At 45.4% G+C, this 19,176-nt stretch overlaps 2 protein-coding genes across 2 annotated transcripts in view; both read right to left on the bottom strand.

Moving 5' to 3' along the window:
- Positions 1-5,086, bottom strand: part of LRRK1 (leucine rich repeat kinase 1) — a 73,029-nt gene extending 67,943 nt beyond the window's left edge. Inside the window, exons 1-2 of the mRNA XM_056499610.1 lie at positions 5,047-5,086; positions 2,045-2,258 (exon numbers count right to left, since the gene is read on the bottom strand). Of these exons, the coding sequence (XP_056355585.1) occupies positions 2,045-2,111 (67 nt within the window). The 5' untranslated portion in view covers positions 2,112-2,258; positions 5,047-5,086. The remainder of the gene's footprint in view (positions 1-2,044; positions 2,259-5,046) is intronic.
- A 1,705-nt stretch (positions 5,087-6,791) lies between these two features.
- The window catches only part of ALDH1A3 (aldehyde dehydrogenase 1 family member A3), a 33,402-nt gene continuing 21,017 nt past the window's right edge, over positions 6,792-19,176 (bottom strand). Inside the window, exons 9-13 of the mRNA XM_056500003.1 lie at positions 18,823-19,007; positions 13,728-13,892; positions 12,042-12,199; positions 10,737-10,811; positions 6,792-9,435 (exon numbers count right to left, since the gene is read on the bottom strand). Coding sequence (XP_056355978.1) covers positions 9,363-9,435; positions 10,737-10,811; positions 12,042-12,199; positions 13,728-13,892; positions 18,823-19,007 — 656 coding nt within the window. The 3' untranslated portion in view covers positions 6,792-9,362. The remainder of the gene's footprint in view (positions 9,436-10,736; positions 10,812-12,041; positions 12,200-13,727; positions 13,893-18,822; positions 19,008-19,176) is intronic.

Genomic DNA, 19,176 nt, shown 5'->3' with positions numbered 1-19,176 from the left:
TTCTAACTAACAAGGATGCTGTGAACCTTTACTCCATATACAATTGGCCAGGGCTTTATAGCTGCCAGGAAAAAAAAACTCCTAAAAAATCCTAAGGCTTCAGATCATGAAGGTGCACAGGGATCTGCTTGGAAGTGCCTCCAGCCCTGCTGATGCAGCTGACCCACCCCAGAGCTCCGGGCACCACCGTGCTCAAGTTAAACTCCCCACAGCCACATGCTGGTCCCTCCTGCCCAAAAAAAAGAAAGACTCTGAGCACTAATGAGAAGGCTGGCATTAAAGGAATGATCTGGGATCTCACTCCCCTTCCCAGCAGCTCCTGCTGAATGGGAGCAGGAGGCTGCATCCACATTGTTCCTACAGGGGTGTAAACAATGGGAGGCTGAGTGAGTCACCGTGCTCCTGCTCCAGCCCCTGTAATGGGATCCGAGCAGAACAAGGACCAGCTCACTCAGGGAGGGGACCCGTTAGCTAATGACAATCATTCTTGGCAGGACCCACACAATCCTGAAATAACAATGAGTTTAAGCATGTACAATCCCCTTATAAAGAGCAAATCCACCAAGGCAGTACTGGTGCTTTGTACAGGGATCTTAAGCTTTACAAGGATCCCTTTCCCAGTTTTCCAAGGCTGCAGACTATTTTAATATAACCCAGATATATCCATACAGAAGAGTCTACCAGTGAGATCTGCATGCTTCCAGCTAACCAGTTTAACTGAATATAATTACATAACAGCAACGTGTAATAAAGTTCTCAGAAAAAAACAGAACTCAGAACGTAGAAAATATAACCATTCCACTTTTCACTTGGTTATTCGCTCCTACAATAATTTATTTACTGCATCTTTAAACAGTGAGAAAACTTGTCGGATCACTACTGCAGAACAAAAATTTAGCAATTCTGAACCGTTAGCGCAGATTAAAATTCTTCTCATGGTTTATAGCTTAGTATTCAAGTGGAGAAGAGAGAAACTCAGAAGGCAGAATTTATGAATTTTAAGAATATTCAATAACCAAGTGTTACAGAAAGGTATCATGCTAATTACCAAAAGCAAACAGAAAAATCAGTATCACAGAACGAGCAGAATACGTACGGAGAAAGGAAAGAGTTCCCAGAGCTCCCTGTGACGCTGCTGAGAAACGTCTTCAAACAAGACAAGGAGGCCTCTGAATAAACCATCAGGTTTTGCTTCATAGTTGCTGATAAAATCCAAAATAAGGCTGCAAAAACATTAGCTTCTGCTGGAGCCTGCTTACTCACTACAAAGCGTCAAACACACCTTCTTCCCACACTTCAAACGCAGATGCTGCCTCCTAATGAAGCACTTGCTGCAAGGGGGGAACACCGTTACACAAGAACAGGAGGCTATTTCTTGCTGCAGAAACATAACTGGGTTTGACTCAGAGAAAGGCAGCAGTGCCTGGGAGCTGAGGGTTGCAGAGAGAGAAACCATCCAAAAATAATTTGCCTGCTCAGGAAAAAAAAAAAAATTCGCAGGAAGCAACCTGAAGCATATGTCCCTTCCAAAAGGGGAATTTCTTTATTACATAAACACAAACCTTCTAATCTAGCCCAGCATGAAATCACTGCAAGCCACTGAAGTGGAGCTGAGGGTAAAACTAGAGCAGTTAATATCTGTTCAGGCTGAGAAGGGATGCTCTGATTTTAGCAGCTTTCATACCCTGAATACCCATTGCATCAGTGACTGGGAACATATTTGCATTCACACACTGAAAAAGCATAGATCTTGTAAAACATATTTAGGAACTGGTGAGACGTGATACATATATTGACTAATTCCGTAGGCCTTTGGAGAACATCCATCTTTGGGGGAATGCTGTTCTTACCACCTCCATAGTTCAACATCACTCTCCCTGGAAGTAAAATTCCTTGTTCCAGACCGCAAATTTTCAAAGACTGGGGCTCAAAAAACTTCCACATTTTTAAATTTCATCAAAGCCCAGTGGTAGCTGGCTACTGAGTTCTCTTAGAACTCTTTGTTCCCAGTCTGAACAGGAAAGAAATGAACCCTCCAATTTACCATTTTGTGGATCCATGTTGCTCTCCCTGCAAACAGCGGATTCCTCCGTTCCCACACACCAGTACATTCTGGGTCGCAGTTGTGAAGGTCCCACAGACAAACTTTCCACAGCACTTCAGACTGAGCAGTGTTGTCAGAGCTGGATGATCCCCATCACGTGAATGCAGGAGCAGAGGCTGCTACTGAGCACCATCCTGAAGAAATATCATTTATTCTGTTTAAAAATAAACAACAAAACAAATTAATCATTCTGTTGTAGAAATGGCAAGATGTTCATTCCTCTCCACTATTAGCACAGTTATCTAAATGTCACACTGCAGAAATACATCATCCTACAAATACAATTATTTTCATAACAGCTTTGCAAAGAGCATAACATGAATTAACAGAGGGGACTAACAATTTCTGCACCACAGAAAGACAATGTTTCTAATTTTTCACCACCAAAGCTACTCAGTCTCTGGGTAGAAGACATGGGGGTGGGCAGGGGTCACAGCTGCAGTTTCAGATTCTCCACAAGCTGGTGTGAAGGCAGACCATTGAAACCCTACAGTGCGGCTGGAAAAATCCTAAATGCAACCTCAAAACCTCTCCCATCCACAGAGACAACCACAGCTCTTGTAAGACTGTGAGAAACTGAAAAATACTGATGTGGTTACTGAGATAACCCTCTAGGAAAGAGAAGAGGATGAAGAGAAACACACCAGCTCCTGTCCTCTCTCTCCAGCCCTTTCTGAGAACTCTCCCACTCTGGAAGCATCAGGCTTCTTCATTCAGGGAGGCAAATCAGGCCCTTAGGAGCTATTAAAGGTTGTCTTCTTGTGAACTGCCCGGTATAACAGGCAGCAGAAAATCACACTGCTCAGTCTCCTGAGGCATTTCCAACTCCATCCCTTTCCACAGCTGCACACCCACCCTTTAACCTCTTCATACAGAGGTTCAAGCTCCTGGAGAATTTGCAGTGTTTGTCCAAGCAGCCATCAGAGCTCCTTCATTTTCTGCTTTCAGTTTCAGTCAGCAAATATCTCCCAGATGTAAGATGATGGCCCTCAACTGACTCTTACTGGCTCTTCTCATGTCTGGTGTGTGATGATGAAGTTTTGATTTGAGGCTCTAGCTCAGCAAAGCTCATAACCCCCCTCCCACTCTGGCCAGCAAGGCCCAAGATCAGCCCTGACTCTCCCTGAGCAGAGCTGGCCTCCTGAACTGGGATCAAAGGCCATGGGGAATATAAAAATATGCTGATCCATCGCCACTCTCCAAGATTTCTGCTCCTCCCTCCTTACACTTACAAAAATCACTGCATCCTATTTCAGCTGTTTCTAGGCAAATATTTGAATTTAAGGTGCACTCAGCTTCTGCGGACCCTGACTTTGCACTGCCTGGCAGCAAGAGCCAAAACTCACACCCCTGTGCCCCAGTCTGGGTGCTGCAGGAGGCTGAGACAGAGGTGATCCCTATCCCAGATCCAAGCCCACAAACTGGTGAATTGCACTGTTGATGGAGGACTTAATTCTGCCCTGGAACATGCTGGGCCCCACAGACTCAGCTTCTCTTCTGGTCTTAGCTTCTCTTGGCCACAGTGGCAGGAGGAGATGCTGCACTGGGAACACACATCCCTCCATCCATGGGTGGGACAGCCAGGCAGAGCTGTCAGGCAGGCTCTCACACCTCCCCAGAGCTGTCCAGGGTGTCCACTCTGGCAATGAGGGGATGTGCTGCTTCCAGCAGCTGCCTGCCCTGAGCAGCCCCAGGCAGAGGGAACACTTCCCCATGCACACTGTGACCCCCAGCTCTGCAGCAGATGATTGTTTCTGAGGCACTTCCTCGGTCTGAGATGGGGACAAACCATGTGCACCCACAGCAACTGTACAACAAACACTCAACAGGGGTCAGCTGGACCCCTGAGGCTTGAAAACCATCCCACTCCTGATTTTTAGCTCTCTACTCAGCCTATTCCCCCGGCTAAAACTTCCTTGTATAAAGCAAAAGGAAAAATGATTTTTAGGAAAAATAGTGGTGTGGTTGTAGCAATCAGTTCCGTTTAACCGTAAGTAACTGAATGCTGTAGCCATGTGTGTTACTGCCACACAGTGCCCGAGTACATAGGATTTCTGGATTTCAGCACCTTTTTTGTATATGATTAAAAAAGCCCTACAGAGCTTTACCTCAAGCACGGTGCACACAATTGTAACACGTGCAAACACCACGGGTGGATTTGACTTAGGGAGTCTGTGAGCTCTGAAGAACCTCGTTCAGGAGGAGATGGACCATGCAGAACACGAGTAAATGGGATTTACAACCCATGTCACACATTCCCAGTCCTGACACCTTCTCCTGCCCATACCTGAACCACCACCTCCCCTCTCCCCTCCACCAGCCCGCCCAGTCCGACCCTCTGCATTACCTAAAAATAACCAGACCCCCAGAAACATCACGGCTTGCCCGAATTCACTTCCTAATCCATTTAAAAAACCGTGCTAAAACTTCAGTGCTTTACCCAAACCACCTGTTGTTCCCGACAGCCGCACCCGGGGCTGGTATCCCCAGGGATCCGAGCCCCGGGACAGGGAATGGCCGGGGTTCCTGCCCGGGATCGATGGCGACCCCCGGCCCGGGTGCCAGCCCAGGGACCCCCGGCCCGGCGGACCCGCATCCCTCCTGGCCGGGCGACCAGCGAGCACCAAGCCATCCCCTTCTCCCACACCTCGGCCTGGGGGAGCACCAGGCTCTACACCCGGCTTTGGGCCCTCTCCCGAGCCTTTCCAGCCGCTTTCCAGCAGCCGGGTGGGGCGTCCCCTCACAGCGAGTCCCGCCGCTCTCCGTCCCCGCCGGGCGGGGCGGCCGCGCTGCGCTCGAAAACTTCCCTCCCAACTTTCATTTTCTTTAAAACAAACGCCTTTTCCCCCTCGTTTCCACCTGAAACGCCCCGGCAAGCCCCCCACACCGACTGCCCTGGCTGCGGGACAGGTGCCCGAGACGCGGCAGCAAAGGCACGGTACCTCCAGCGTCCCGGGCCGGCGCTCCCGGCGCTGCCGCCGCTGCCGCCGCCTCCTCCTCCTCCGCCTCCTCCTCCTCGTCCGGCGCCGCCCGCACGCCTCGCTCCGCGGCGCGGGAGGCGGAGGGAGCCCGGCCGCGAAGGGAGCGGGACGGCGGCTCCTCCTCCGGCCCCCCGCCTGCCCCCGAGGGGATGGAGCTCCTTCCCCAGGCCCGACCCGCAGGGCCGGACAGCCCCCTGGGCTCCGGGGAGTTGAGTTTTTTAGGAGCAGGCAGGGTGGGAGCGGCGGTGCCCGGAGCAGGAGCGTCCCGCAGCGGTGTCCGTCGCCGCGGCAGGGCCCGGCCTCTCCGCGGCAGCGCCCAGCTCGGCTCGGATTTAAAGCTGCTCCTTCCCCGGGTCGCGGCGTTTGGTGCTCTGGGGAGAGCAGAGCGAGGTTGCCCCCTCTCTTCGGAAGGAGTCAGATGTTGGTGTGCGCGGCCCTTCCCCAGGCTGACCCGTTCCTCTCCAGGAGCCTCTGGCGAGCCAGGGATTGCCCCATTTCCCCCGCCCGTCGGACCAACTAAGATAAAAAAAAATTCTGCGTGCCTGTTGCTTTGCTGTTCGTAGTCATTCCGTAAATTAAACACAGGATGTTTTTTACCCTGCTCGGTACCTGCCTCGGTCACTGATGGTCACTTGGGGGTGGATTTGCATTCACAGAACGGCTGCGGCAGCCTGAGATTTTCCTGGGGACTTCTTTGGATGACACAGATGGATGATCCCCGGTGCTTTTCTCTGTGTTCAGGTCCCCATTAATCTGCGAGCAGTTGCAGCCATAGGTAGGGAGGAAGTACTTACCAATACTATTGCTTTCTGACTTTTAAAATACTATTGCTTTCTGACTTTTAACACAGCTAAAAAACAGCCTTAGCTGTTCTCAGCAGCTTTCCATCTCTTACCCAGCCTGCTGCTCCCTTTTGTACCTCACAGCCCAGCTCTTAACCAGGCCTTTCTTACACCATTTTTAGCACAACGCTTGAAAACCCTAAATTAACTCTTTTTCGTTATTGTGATAGAGCCTCTCATTTCCTCTGGCAATAATTTACCCACATATTCAAGTTAATTTTTCCCTTTTTCCCCTGCCCAAATCTCATTCCACTCTTCCTTATGTCTCCATTGATTATTTCACTTCAAGTAAAGCCTTTGTATCTCTAGCCTTCCCTATTCTGGAGTCTGAAAGCTTCTGAGTGATGCTGTCAGCAAGTGGAAAATTCAAGGAGTTTGGCTTGGCCTGTGTAGGGAGCTGATAGGAATTTCTCACACATCAGATGGGAGGAGAGTTAAAAAACAATAGAATGTTCTTGCTGTGTATCTACATTGCAGATGAGAGAAATAAAACTAGGCTGGGAACACATTTAGCAGAGCCACACTGGAGGTGGATGTGTCTCAAGGGGTTTAGGAAGCAGCCAGAGCAAGGCAGGAAGCCCCATCTGGCTGCAGGAGCCATGGTGTCTTGGAACTCTTCATTTTGAGGCTCACCTGAGAAGGAAAAGAGGATCCATCCAACTTTGTGCTTGCCCCTGCCAGCTGCAGCTCTGCTCTCCTCCCTCTACTTACAGTAAATGGCACAACTCAAGCTTTTATGTGCGGAGCACTGACCACACTTAGTACTTTATGCCTTAAATTGGCTAATTCTTCCCAAATTGCAAAAATTAATCCAAGTGCAGATTCCCTCACAGTCCCCCAGTGAGACACTAAATCCTCAGATACACCCATTTCACAAAGTTAAACATTTATTAGGAACAAGAACTATTACAAAAAAGATATCCATAGACTAAATATATACATGAGGTTTAAACATAGCATTTTCATGTACCTTTAGCTATAAAAATACATTAGATTAACTGTATCCTAATTTATAAATATAGTTCTTTTCTTTTAAAAAAACAACTAGTATTCATATGAAAGCCTTATTGTGCAATGGAGGAATAGATATACCCTCTAAGGGGTTATTTTAAAGTTAGTGTCTAGTGTTATATAACTTAGAAAATTCAGTGTGTAGAGTCAAACCCTGATTTATACAATAAGAGATACGTTGACTTTTTAAAAACTTGATAAGGGGGAAAAAAGTGAAATATATATCATATATATATAAAGCCAGAAGAGTAGGATTTTAAGAATTTCAGATTATTTCAGTTTCCATCACTGTTTATCAAAAATACAGAGATGCATCAAGATAACCATCCTTTTACTGTTTGCCTTACCTCCCTACTGAGGAAACCCTCAAGTGGGCAAGAGTAATGTGTTTGTCTGAGAAGATGTTTGCACTCTTAAGTGTCTTACAAAAATAGAAACTTATTTACAATGATCCCATTTGGCCTTTCATGGGGGAGGGAGGACATTTTCATCACTGGATGGGGAGATTGACCTGCCTCACACTCCATGGGAGGACAGGCTCCTGGTTACACTGTTGGAGGTATGTCATGTCAGAAGTGAAGAGATGTTGAAGTGCAATTTCAACATTCACCAACTAATAAGGAAGTTTAGGCTCATGCAAACTTTTTCCCTTACTTATCGCCACCCACCTTCCTTCCTCCTCCAAAAAAAGCTCCACTCATGCAACAGAATTTGCTGCTGTCTGAGCCTATCTGTGAGCAAAGGAAGGTACTGGTTAAATCCTGGCTTGCAGCAGAGAAGAGAGGTTAGACCTGCATTTCTGCTTCAAGCTCTGGCATCAGGAGCAGCAATCCTTATCAGTGCTGCCTGGAGATCTGCTGATAAGCCATAAGGAACCTCGGTGGGTTTGTTCTCAGAGGACAATCCCAGAGGGATCAGCTGAACTTCCAACAAGCTGTCACCACTAACTCCTGCACACTCACAGCTCCTGCAGAAGTGGGACTGGCTGTGCCTTTGCCAGGGTTCTCCAGCAGAATCAGGAGGAGAGAAGGAAGGAAAGCAATGAACCCAGGAACTGAAGATAGCTTGTGGCTTGTCATTAATTTCATAATAATTAATCTCATCATAATGTCTGGGCATGCAAAGAAGCTACTGCAGGAGGTGCTAAGGCATGAACTTGGTGTGACAGCCACTCCATGGACAGCTGTGTGCAAGGGACAATCCAAGGCAGTTTTCTCAGTAAAGGATGAGCTACTCTGGGCTGACCACAAGATGACAGATCAATGGCTGTGAAGCTGTTGACAGACTGAAGTCCAGCCACAGCTTATTCCATGGTAACTGGCTCGAACACCCTCCTCTTTAGCACTCAAGGTGTGCTTGGGAGCACCTGCCTTTTCACACTGCACTTCCAGGAATGTATTTTAAGCTACATTCATACAAGATAAAGAAGCAGTGTGAAGAGCTGGCAAGTTTTACTCTCACAGTAATAGTCCTGACTCAAAAAACAAAGAGATGTTCAAAAAGCCTTAAAGTTGCAGAGAAAGAGTGTGCAGGACAGTTTCCTGCAGTTTCTTCTGCTCCCTCCCCCAGATCAGGACTGGTATGGGGTGTTTCCTGTAGGGTATCTACCATGCTACATTCTCAGCATCCAACTCGGTGTCACCACGGTAAGTGCAGTGCAAAATCCTCTTGAGAAAAGTGCTGTAGTGAAGGTTTGAGATACAATTGTGACTCACTAGGAGCCAGAAGGGTCAGCAAGTCAGGAACTTGCATTTGCAGCATGTGTAGTGTCTAGGTTCCAAGCACATTTGAAAATCTGGCTCTGTTGGGTGACATACTGGCCCCAAAGGAGTCCTCTAGGAAACTCCCACAAATCTCATTCAGGGCTAGAATATCACCAGGATAGAGAATGCACATATCTTTAAAGAGACCATGATAGCTCTTTCAAAGAGGATTTCCTTACAGATGCTTCCATGAAAGCTTGCACTCCTATTCCAATCTTCACACAAATCCACCAACTCCAGACAAGTTGTTCTAACCTTTACCATTCGAGTCCATCTCTGCCAAGGGAAACCCAAGTGCTTCTGAAGGTATTTGCCAGTACCTTTGATGGTACCAGCAGTCTCTCTAACATGCCAGTGATGTCCACATCCTTCACGGGTAGTTTGGAAGCAGATGTCCTGCCAACACTGTGATTGACCAGTGTTTGAGTCACAGGGAGCAGGCAGGAGTACAGCCAGGGACTTGTAGAGTACAAGTGTGTACTGCCAGTAGGGTCAGTGAATCAGTTTTTGAAGAGCCAGTTGGCAAAATGAAGTCCAGTAGATTCAGTGTTTCTAGAGGAATAAAGACAGGTGTTTCCATTTTCCTTCCCTCCCCTCCCCCTTGCTCTGAACACGTCCCCCATGTGTCACATTCAGTGTCAGCATTTTAGGCCCCCTGTTTTCATGGACTCTTCTGGGAGAGTTTGATGGTGACTGTTTTCACTTCGGTGTATTCTGCCAAAGCATATTCCCCACTGCAAAAGAAAAGAGGAGGAAAGGGGCAAACAGTTGTTGAACGTTCATCAAAACCAGATCTGAACAATTTACACAAGCTATCCACTTGTCCCACCACTTCTAATAACCACCAAGGATCTGCACATAAGTACAAAGAATTACACCCCGTTGTGAAAGAAACAGAGAATGCTTTGGTCACTGTAAGCCACAAGATGACTTGTGGCTCTGCCTAGTGCAAACTGACTGCTGCTGTGAGAAGCCATACAAGAGACAGCCACGTACACACCATTATTGGTACTTAGACAGCAATTAAAGGAATTATTTTTTCACCAAAAAGAAAGCTTCTGTCCTCAAGATACCATGTCATCAGGAGGGCACAGTTGCTGCAGAAATGCATACTGATGAGAGAGCCCACCATTGCATTATGTCTTGGTGATAACTGGCTCTGTTCCCATGCCTTTCCCATGGGAAACCTCTGACATCCTTTAATTAGCCAGGCAGTCAGGCAAAGCAAACCATAAGGTCTCAATATATATCTATGTCCCATCTGAGGATTCATTTATTTGCTGTGCTTAGCAAGTGAGGCACCTGAATGTCTCAGAGCAACAGATGTACCAGAACAGTTACTGGAAATGGTTTCTGGGATTGAATCTGGCTTGTGAAAGAAAATGTGTGTTAGATTCCTCTGAGGAGTCTGCTGAATGGTCTAAGAAAGCCTGTCTCCTATACAAGACAAAAATTAAGATTTAAGACATTGTCTCAGCTCTGTGTCTAACTCATGGGGTGACCTTGGTTTAAAAATTTCAGCTTTAGTAACTGTTAAGAGCTGACATGTCTGGTAGCCCCAGTGTAACAGGCCAGGCTGGCAAGAGGGACAGAGGGCTCTTCTGTAATTTAGCAGCAAGCCTGGAAGGTGGGATGTAGAATGATTTGGGAGATCATTCCTTCCTACCTGAAAAAGGAGCAATGATAGAGAAGCCAAAGATAGGCACAGGCACCACCATGGAAAGATGGAGCAGGTTTGGGGTGGATACCAGTGTCTCCAGCCATGGTGCCCTACTTCTCCCTTCATCTGAAAACCTAACTAGTATGGAGAAGTGGTTCCAAGTGGACTTGACTGGAGCTATTAAAAGCTTATAAAGCAGATGAAGGTGCTCCTAGAGGAGTGCTTTACATCCACGCTCTACTGCCTTAGCACCTCCCTGTGGAGCATGCTGCAAGCCCGATTAAACTTTAAAAGCAAATTCAACAGTGTTTTCACAGTCACAAATGTTACTGCATTCACCACCCACACAGAAACAAAATATTGAGCAAAACTTACAGTTCTCTGCCATTGCCTGACATTTTAAAGCCACCAAAAGGAGCCTGAGCATAGAGTGCATTGTAACAGTTGATCCTACAATAAAAACATCAATTTTAAAAAGACAATTCAATACCAAGAAAAAGCAAGATGATGACAACAGCAACAATACAATAAAAGGCTGAAACCTCTCAGCTTTCTCTTTCATACAATTCATATGAGAAATCAGATTTTTGCAATAAAATCTTCTTTTGCTGCAGAAACAGAAAACATCTGAGTAGTTCTCAGTCTGACCTACATCTCACTTCATATCCTCTAATGGCAAAAGACATTCATGCTTAAGCTGGAATTTATGCCCTGTTCAGAGTCATGATTAAAATAAATAGTCAGAGCTATTCCCTAATTTATTAAGAACATTCTGAAATGAACATATTTACTCAGAAAGCTGTCTAAACACTCACAGGCCTCAGCATCCATTTCCAGGTATAGAAAACATTTGGACTGTATCAGACAATTGTGTCACAGTAAAATAAAAGCACTGGGCCCATTGCTATAGATACTTGGTACAAAAAGCTGATGCAGACACTTTCCCAGCATCTCAGTAAGATCATATGACTGAAGGTATGAAAGTCACAGGTATGGCTTGTGCTGTAGATGTGCACCTCCATATGTGTTCAGGACATGTATCCTTCAAAGCCCAACTCCCCATTTTGATGTCAATATTTGAGGCTGATTCTTCTGGTACCAACTCTTGAAATTAATCCTCTGCATCAGAATCAGACACCAAATCAACTTCCTGTCTTGACTGGAAAAAAAAAAAATCAGGACTCCATGCTTTTCTTTGTGACAGTGGAGTGTTGCCATCTACTGTCCATACTTGTTTGTGCAGCAAAATCCCATCTAGTGCTGCTAAAGATCATGAGACTTGCTTTTTGCTACATACAGGGTTTTGGAAGGCATCAAGTCTGGTAGAACTTACTACAACCCTGACAAAGAAATACCTTGACTGAAGGAAAAAATAGGCATTTTCTCAACATGCTCTTTGGGCCTCACCACCCTGTTTTGAGGATGGATGTTGCCTCTGTGCAGAACATCAAGAATTAGGCTGGCTACTAATACATCTTACCTCCAGCATTTAGGGAATCACAGATATTCTGAGTTGGGAGGGACCCACAAGAATCATGAAGTTCAACTCTTAAATGAACGGCACGTATGGGGATGGAGCCCACAACCTTATTATTTTATTAACATTATTGGAAGTCCTAAATCCCTCTCCCCTCCCAGGACACAAAGCCCCAGCCCACCCTCTGTTCCCAGGCTGCTCACCAGACTGTCCCTGACTGCAGAGCTGAAGCCAGGGTTAAGGCCCTGTCCAGGTTCTTGGTGAACACCGCGGCTGTGAGTCCGTACTCGGTGCTGTTGGCTCTTCTTATAACCTCTTCTATACTCTTGAACTTCATAATTGGCTGAACTGGCCCAAAAATCTGCACATATCAATTAAACTTTAGTACAGGAAAGCATCCGCTAACCATGGTAATTTTGAAGTAATCAGAATCAGATGCTCTGTTTGGGTAATATATTTAAAACCTTATATTTTAGCCTTCTAGAGTCACTGATAGTGTCTTAAAAACTACTAATTAAACTTCAAAGGAAGCATTGTGATGTGCTGTAGTAGTTAAGTAGTTAATAAATGTTAAGATCCAACAAGTAATGGATCACTGTAACAATCAAAATAAGCAGAGTTAGATCTGGACAGGTTACAAATGATTCATCCTTACTCCATTTACAGCCCTCCTTTTGAACTTTGGAGCTGAGTGTGCTCAAATAACAATTAATTTATTTCAAGGACTGCAAGTTTTTTTTCTTGGTTTTAATCCTGATTTTGTCACTGTATGCATTTTATTTGCATGCAGTGCATTAACCACGTCTGTGTTTGACCACAAACTTGGCTCCCCAGGTTGCCAGTAGAGGCAACAGCCATACAGAAGGCTTCCCAAATTTTGGGATGGAGTGTCTCATTGGGTACTGCAGACTCTCACAGCACAATAAAGCCCATTGAATGTGAGATACAGACTCATTTGGGCCACTTTTAAGCTCATACAAGGGTTTCTAAATGTCTTTGTTTTGGGATATCCAGGCTCTTATGTGTAGCCTCAATCCTAGGCAAAGGATGAACATGCATTTGAAACAAAACTGCCAATGAATGGAACTGGATAAGCTTTGTGAATCATGGCTTGGGATTTGGAGTCAGTTCATTAAGAAAAGGCCTGTCATGGGATTTTCAGCTCTTTTTCTCTCTATTTTTAGCATGTAACCAATGCCCTGACTGACTGATATTTTTCCCAGGTTCCTTAGAGATTGTGGCAGATCTGAGACATTTAAATATCTTGCCAGGAGTGAACATCAAGCAGCTCCATAAAAAGCACTAAGCTAAACTATAAACTACAAATGCCAGTTAGAATTTGGCAACTACTTATTTTCCATTAGGGAACATGATGAAAAGTAGATTAATTTCTATTTCAAAGGAATATCACAGGATCTAATCACATGCAGCTTGTTCAACATTTCTGCATATGAATAATGAAAGCCAGAGTATTAGATCTGCACTTTGCTAGCTTTGACCATGTTTTCATATAGGAAAGAAATAGTCAGTCTCAGGGGATTTTGCCATGAGAATGGAATCTGGGATTGTTTCAGATGCTAAGGCTGCTACAGAGAACTTCAGTGGCTGTTCCTTTGCTCCTTACCAGCATCAGGTCCCAGAGTTCTTTGCCCACCTTTCTGCAATAAAGCAACCCCTTCTCTACAAAGTAGTGGAGCAAGAACACACATTACACTGTCCACTGTCACTGGCAATTACAGGGTAAATAATTGCTCCAGCCTGCCACAGTGTCAGCTATTTTTTACTCAGTTATTTATATTAAGGATTCAGACAGAACCCCCTCCATCACACTATTTCTAATTCTGAAGTAGCATTTGAAGCAGCATTTTTCTAGGTGATTTGTACTGTACCTCTTCTTTGGCAATTCTCATGTTGTCAGTGACCTCTGAAAACACCGTGGGTTTTATAAACAGGCCTCTATCTTCAATGGCAAGACCTCCACACTCCAGCTTAGCCCCTTCTTTCTTCCCACTTTCTATCAGCTCCAGGATTTTATCAAACTGTTTTTGGTCAATCTGTCAGACACAAAAAAAAGAAACAAACAGCAGCACCTTTATTATCATGGTTCCAGAGAGGAGTCATGGAATGTGGCCCAGGGGCACATTTGCAGGGCACTGTCAAACTGGGTCAGTTTACAGCTCAGTTTAGGATGTGGCAGTCAGGCAGTGAGCAGGCAAGAAAGACAGAACATGAGAATAGCTCTGAGCCACAGTAAACCAAAGGCGAAGTAACATGTGACAGTTTAATCTGATCTAACAAGTTTGCTGCCACATGGAGGGGAATCCCCACTATCCCTTCCTCCCTGTCCTGGATATGTGCTCCCACAGCTCACCCCTCTTGAGCCCTGGAATTTGCTGACCTCCAGATCTCAGCAGCAGTATGAGAACAGTCTGAGATGGACTAGAAAGCTCAGCAAGGGATCTGACCAGCAACAGAATCAGTACAGGAGAGGGAGGACCAGGATATAAGAAGCATTAACTCAATTTTGCTGCAGTGTGCAGCTTCACCTCCAGCTCTGTCCCCAGCTAGAAGAACCCAGTGAGCTGTGCCTCCATCTCCTTCCACAGTGCACAGTACATGGACAGCCTCAAAGATAAGCCTTGTTTGTGGAGTGACTCCACAACAACTGCTATACCAAAGCCTTGCTTCAAATCAGAATCATTTTTCACAGTTCTTAGAGCTGGTAGGAGCTTGCATTTTTTTTTTTTTTCCTCTGCACTGGGAGCCATATCCTCACTTCTAGCTACCTTTTCTAACTCCTCCTAAATATGGAGTAATGTGAAATACTAAGTGCTGCTGTCAGCCTTTAACCAGGGATTTCTCTAGGGGTGAGGAAAGGCCAGTCCAGTGACAGGAGCCCGAAGCTGCACAGCTGCACCAGAACTTAGAGGACACATCATGTACTCCACAAGCACAGTGTGTCCTGTGCTGAGAAGAGGTGCAGAAGACTTCAGCACTCCCAATCGCTTCTGATCCTTCTTCCATGCTCCACATGGAACAGTGGGCTGCAGAACTGCAGGTTTCAAACAAACAGACCTGGTTCTTAACATGATGTGGAATTAAGTGATGAAACCCCTCATGACAGCATGCTGGAGATGGTAAAAGACTTAGAGATGTTTTTAAAAAGAAAAAACCCAACCAAAAGCTCGACAAATTTATTGAGGTGATTAAAGAAAAGATTCCATCCACTGGTACAAGGTGTCCTGGAAGCCTGGGGGATTATTCTCATTGCCAGGTATCTCCAGATGCTTGTTCTGGCTCAATCCCCCTCCCTAGGCATCTGGTTTTATTTCAGCACGGCCAGTTGCCAGTTGGGACTGTTTACATGGAGTGTTCCACACTTGACTCCTCCAGATTACAGACTATATCCTGTCCCTAGTTAATCCTGGCCACACACAATCCAAGTTTTCATGCTTTTAGACAAATATCAAAGCTGCAGGAGGGTGTCCTTGGGATACTTCTGGTACACAGTGGAAACAGAGCCCAGCACATCTCCAGGCAAACAGATGTGTGTGCAGCACAGACTGTGGGCAGCGTGGTCTAAGTGCTTGTGTTCTCTCATGTGTTAAGGTGCTACCCAAGGACACACTCCATTCATGCTACTGCCCCAGGAAATGTGTGCCCTCCTGTAGCATACAGTGTCACACTGAGCTTGGCAGGTGTCATACACATTGTCTATTTGTCTGGTTGCTTAGTTGCCAAGTGTAAATAATTCAAAAATATCTGCAAGTGCTTTCCATCCTGGCATGTCTGTGATCCAGACCAATCCAGTCCATCCACTTCACATCACAGAAAACAAAACAAGGATATTTATACAGCTGTAACTTGTTGCAAGGCAAACTACAGTTAGATGAAAAGACACTGGGGAAAGAAAACATTTGTAAAAATGACATGCAAGGGTGGAACTGTTTGTCATTGTAACTAGAGCTTGCAAGGCTTGTTTAAATTCTGTCCCCTACTCCACTATTATTTATGGTTCAAGCATTGAATTCTATTAAAAACACATGATCTGGTAAGGCAAATTCTACTATTTGTTCATCTAATTCAATAGAGAAGGGAGCTTCTAAGGATCACTGCAATACTGAAAAACTGGGAACCCCCAAATCTTCATCTCTTGCTTCATTTCAGTCAAGACCACAAGGAGAATTTTTTCCATGTGCAAACCTAGTATTTGTAATCCTACAAAATAGCCCACAACTGGGTCCAACAGGCTGTTTGACACAACCCTTTATACTTAAATGCTTTATTTTCACACTTTAATCCTAAAGTGCATGTCTACAGTATAAGGAAAATATTCACTGTCTTATAAATCAAATTATATGCCTTGGGCTTAATAATTACTGGCTAACAAGTGCCACAATTAGTGCTTATTTTGTTTCTGTATACTAGGTCTTGCAGTTCAGAAATCCCAGTATTTGGGGTACTAAAATAACAAAACTAGTCTAGTCTTGTTCTAATCTAATCCCTGTTCTAGTGCCCCAGGATGTCAGTCTCATCTAATGCAGTTTGCTGTTCACAGTTGTATAATGCACTGGTTAACCAGTTTGCCATCTGTGCAGATTTATTTTATTGCTTCCTGTGATACAGTTCCCAGGAATCCAAAGTTAAAAACTGCCCTTGATCTGCATTTGAGGTTGGCACTCTGCTCAAACAGTCCTGATCACCCCTCAGGTTTCTTGTGGTATCCTTTGAATTCCAGCCAGTCAGCACTGCCAGACACATGTGAGTTTTGGAGAAGTCTCATCAAAAGCATGCCTCATTTCTGTCTAAATTTAATGCTGTTTAAAGCTGACCTAATTTTAATCAGAGCAGTAGAGTTTATATCAGCATAACCCAATACTGCAGCTGACACAGTCTTTTCCCCACTGCCATGCCATGAGCATCTATGCCAGTGAGCTGTAATCCACATCAGGGGACTGACCTGAGTAAAACTTTTCTTCCTCACTTCCAAAAAGGCTGTATTAGACCTGAATCAGCCAGTTCCCAAATCTAGTGCAGTGCAATGTAGAAAGAAACAACTGCACATGGGGACCACTTCTCCAGGACTAGCTCACATCAACTTCTTGTGGAACAGGATTGCCTTCACCTACAGCTGATACAGGACCAAAGAGATCACGAGCTACAACCACTGTCAGCCTAAAGGTTGGCTTCTAAGCCAGTGACCACCCCACAATGGGATCTATGCAGCATTGTTATAATGCTGTTGTATATGCTCACCCTGACTTACACCAAAGGAGAATGAAAGCAACAGACTGGATCTGAAGCATCTGATGGGGAGAGATGAAGACAAATTATTTTTCCTGGTGATTCTTCCCTTATCCATCAGTTCAAGATCAAAAAACCCTCACAGTTGAGCAGGTTACTTCAGGAATGGGGGGGAAAATTATCTGGAAGCTTCACATTTGAAGAGTAACTTGTGGACAGGTTTAAAACTTGGCTACTTTTGGAGGTATTTTTAAGTCCTTGTGACACTGCGTCATTTCTCTCCTCTGCTTAAGTTTCTGTATGTGCCCACAACAGAGCTGCAGGGGAAGTGGTTGTTGCTTTGAACTGGCAACCACATAAAAGCTTTGGGATTTAGAGTTCCCTCCCACCCCCTCAACACCTTCCCATCCTGGTCTTGACAGTCACATACACAGAAATTCAGGTGTGTGTGGGTGTGCTCTCTCTCCTACAAGTACAACAGGTAAGCCAGAGTAGGAAAAAGGGACAGATGGGCCATAGTTAAAATCTGACCAGACACTGCTATTCCAACTTGCTGTTACCCTCAATTACAGGTTTGCATGTATAGGGTCTCCCTTAAGCCACAGCAGTGATCCCAGAGGATGGAGCTGTGCCACAGCATCCTGTAATTGCTCTGAGAGCCTGACAAGAGCTGAGAACACTGCTGAAGTTAAACAAGCAGCCCAGTTCAACAAGCTCCAACCACTGCAGGGTGTTTCACCCTTTAAAACTCACAACTGAATGGATTCAGGAGCTGTTCTCATGAAATCAGTGTTTGAGGGTCAGCTCATCTCTGCTGGAGCAAGTCTCAGCATGAGATTCTTTTCCTAAGAGTCCTGAGCAGTTTGAAACCTCTAGGCAAGTTACAGGGCTAGATGCAGCCTCAGCATGAGCAGGGGATGTACATCTTATTCCCCCATGCATGAGGGCAAGCAATGGGGCTTTACCATGCATGAATCATGCACAGATTCAGATAAGGAGAGGCAGATGTCCTCAGAGCCACCCCTTCTCTGAGGGATCCTACACAGACAGCATCAAGGAAGAAAAACTCAGTGCAGTACTGAGAAAAAGAGGCCTTGGCTATAGGTTTCTGGGAACCTTGCTTTATTTTGGGTACCAAACAGTGGGCTTGCTAGAAAATCTGACCTAAGGATCATCTTCCCCCAGAGCTCTCCAGCACAACTCAGATTGCCTCAAAAGGAAAAACTAAGAGGAAGGCTCTGGAACTATTGAGGAGGCTGGTTCTGACAGCAGTTTGGCATGTTTCTTCCTCCTAATTCAGCTGAAACTTCTCCAAAAGATCAGAAAGGCAGCAGAGGAGGAGAGGGAAAGTGAGGACTCAGGAGTCTCTGGGCTCTAACTACTTGTCATCACCCACACAGCCAAGGAGCTGAATAGCCATTTAGCTGCACTCTTCTGCACAGAGCTATGGCTCACTGCAACATGCTTTGTGTTACTGCACCAGGGAGACAGCCCCTTCATAAAGCTGAATAAGAACTGAATTAAATACATTTGTGTTTTTTAAAAAATTACAACATAACATTTCAACAGTTGTGATTAATTGATATTTAAAATAGAGAGGAAAAATAAAGCCACGATACATTACTCACCCCTCGGCACTTCTGCTGGGACTGCATCCGCAAGGATAATATTTACACAAGGAAAATTATACAAAACCACAACCAAAAGCCAAACAACAACTGCTCTGAGACACACAGTTACCTGGGGCCCTTGTTCAGTTCTGGCATCAAAGGGGTCTCCAACCAGTCTCTTCTTGGCAAACTCCACGCTGCGCTTGACGAACTCGGGGTAGATCTGCTCCTCCACGAAGACGCGGGAGGCAGCAGTGCAGCACTGCCCCTGGTTGAAGAACACGCCTTGGTGGGCACATTCCACTGCCAAGTCCACTGTGAGATGACACAGGAGGGAAAAGTGTTACCACATGCACAGTTCCAGTGTTCCCAGACTTGTTGTTTTCCTTTCTCTTTGGAAAACCTCCTTAAAAAATGCTGACAATGGCCCACGCCCATGGAAGGAACTCACAGGGCCTCACTGCCCCCAAACCAAATCTTTTAC

This window comes from Oenanthe melanoleuca, chromosome 10, assembly GCF_029582105.1.
Source record: "Oenanthe melanoleuca isolate GR-GAL-2019-014 chromosome 10, OMel1.0, whole genome shotgun sequence".
Taxonomy (NCBI): domain Eukaryota; kingdom Metazoa; phylum Chordata; class Aves; order Passeriformes; family Muscicapidae; genus Oenanthe; species Oenanthe melanoleuca.
Note: the sequence above shows the minus strand (reverse complement) of the source record. Positions and strands in the feature narration are given on the sequence as shown.